Source organism: Penaeus monodon, chromosome 28, assembly GCF_015228065.2.
Source record: "Penaeus monodon isolate SGIC_2016 chromosome 28, NSTDA_Pmon_1, whole genome shotgun sequence".
NCBI classification, from domain to species: domain Eukaryota; kingdom Metazoa; phylum Arthropoda; class Malacostraca; order Decapoda; family Penaeidae; genus Penaeus; species Penaeus monodon.
Window position 1 is genome coordinate 30,683,734 of NC_051413.1, and position 1,947 is coordinate 30,685,680.

The window sequence follows — 1,947 nt, forward strand, 5'->3', positions numbered from 1 at the left end:
CATCCACAAACTTTGTACCAAACACAAATTCCAAATACTTTCATCAATGGTACAACGGAAACTGGTATCTCATCTATTTACACAAAACTATTATGTAAATAATTAAGAGCAACAGATTTCTCTTCCTATTTGCACCAAATAAAATGTTGGGGTTATAATCACCATTTTCTTTTCAGTCAAAAGTGGAAATGTACAAGTATAACCCTAACAATATCTATGGCTGCAGTGCATAGAACCTTTTTTTTTTGTATTATAGCAATAACTTCTAAAAAAATACATTTTCTTCATTCTCCTATCTGACAATTTATAGCCCTAAACGTTCTCCCAGACTGGACTTTCTCCTTTGTTACAGGTTCAAACCAAGGAAATTGTTCACACTGAGACCTTGCCTGGGCTCACTGCACTTCCACAAATGCAAAGACCTGTAGCTAAATTACCGATTCAAACACAAGAATGTGTCACTATCAGAACACTTCCTCATCACTTTGAAGTTCGCCACTTAATGCACTCTCTTCTTAAAATTCAACAAATAAACAACTCCCACACAGTAATGTATCTGCTTTGTAAATATATATATATCACATGAGCTTCCACACACAAACACATTCATGTGAAACCACCGGCAGAGAGTTGTGTGGCTGCATCTCTGCCCTTGGCCTTTCTCTAACAGCTATCCATCACTCTGGGCAGCCCATGGATAAAGGTCTGATTTGCCTGAAGGTGGGGGGGAGGGAGGTGCTTCACATGGGAAACTGTTCTATCAGTCCGAGTCAAATTTGATGGAGTTGACGGCTGTGTCCAACATGCCTCCTCGGTAGGATCCTTTCTTCTTCTTGTTCTTTTCATGACGGAAAGATTTTCCTCGAGTGTCCTTGAGGGTTCTGTAAGCACCTTCACCCCAACATCCTCTTGCACCTTGCTGAAAGGGGAATTGATTGTGAGGTTACAATGTGTTCTGGTCCAACCATCTTACACAGTAATACAGTTATACAGCTTCTATTATATATAAGATATGAAGCCACTTTCTCCTTCCACACAGGGCAAGATCTGATAAGAATGGCCTGCTGTATGTTGTTTGAAGTCTTTTTCCAACTTGTATTTAAGATTCACATGGACAAGTATAGAAATCTAATCTAATAGAAAAAAGACAAAGCCTGCTCTCCTCACCAATAAAGCTTCACTCAAAATTCAGATTTTCAAGAACACTATACTTGCAACATAACACGGAACATTACCACAAAGAGAGAGAAACTTACTATCATATCTTGCCCTGTGTCTGGGAAGACTGCTGTTTAATCGAAAGTAATCTTCTTGTTTTCACCAGTTCCTTCTGCATTCATCCCTAGGCCTGGGCTCTTATTGAATCCCCCCCTGAAACCTCCACCCCCTCGCCCCCTATCCCCACGTCTCGCAAATCCACCACCATCCCTATTACCAAAACCACCTCTAGACCCGCGGTCATTAAACCCATTATCACTGTTATTGCGATCTCCAAAGCTTCTGCGACCTCCAAATCCTCTTCCACGATCATTTCTGTTATTGAATCCATTGGTATCATCATCGCGATCCCCAAAGCTCCTGCGGTTGCCAAAGCCTCTGCCTCGTCCTCCCCTGAAGCCACCCTCTCCATCTCCCCTGAATCCTTCCTTGTCACCGCCATCTGCACCATTGACATCATCATTGTTGTTATCCCCAAAGCTCTTGCGGCTGCCAAAACCACCGCGTCCCCGTCGGAACCCGTCGCGGTCGCCGCCGAAGCCACCGCGTCCCCCTCGGGACCCTTCGCGGTCACCGCCGAAGCCACCGCGTCCTCCTCGGAACCCACCTCGGCCTCTACCCCCTCGCCCTCTGTCCCTGTCACCACCAAAGCCTCCTCTGCCTCCTCTGCCCCCTCTAGAGTCCCCCTTGAAGCCCAGGCCCGCACGGAACGGTCGGTTGTTGAAACCA

The 1,947-nt window shown here is 45.3% G+C and overlaps 1 protein-coding gene across 1 annotated transcript in view; it reads right to left on the minus strand.

The window, feature by feature from the left end:
• Positions 1-1,947, minus strand: part of LOC119591485 (nucleolar protein dao-5-like) — a gene marked incomplete in the record, with an annotated part of 13,275 nt that overhangs the window by 263 nt on the left and 11,065 nt on the right. The window contains 1 exon segment of the mRNA XM_037940229.1: positions 1-919. Coding sequence (XP_037796157.1) covers positions 761-919 — 159 coding nt within the window.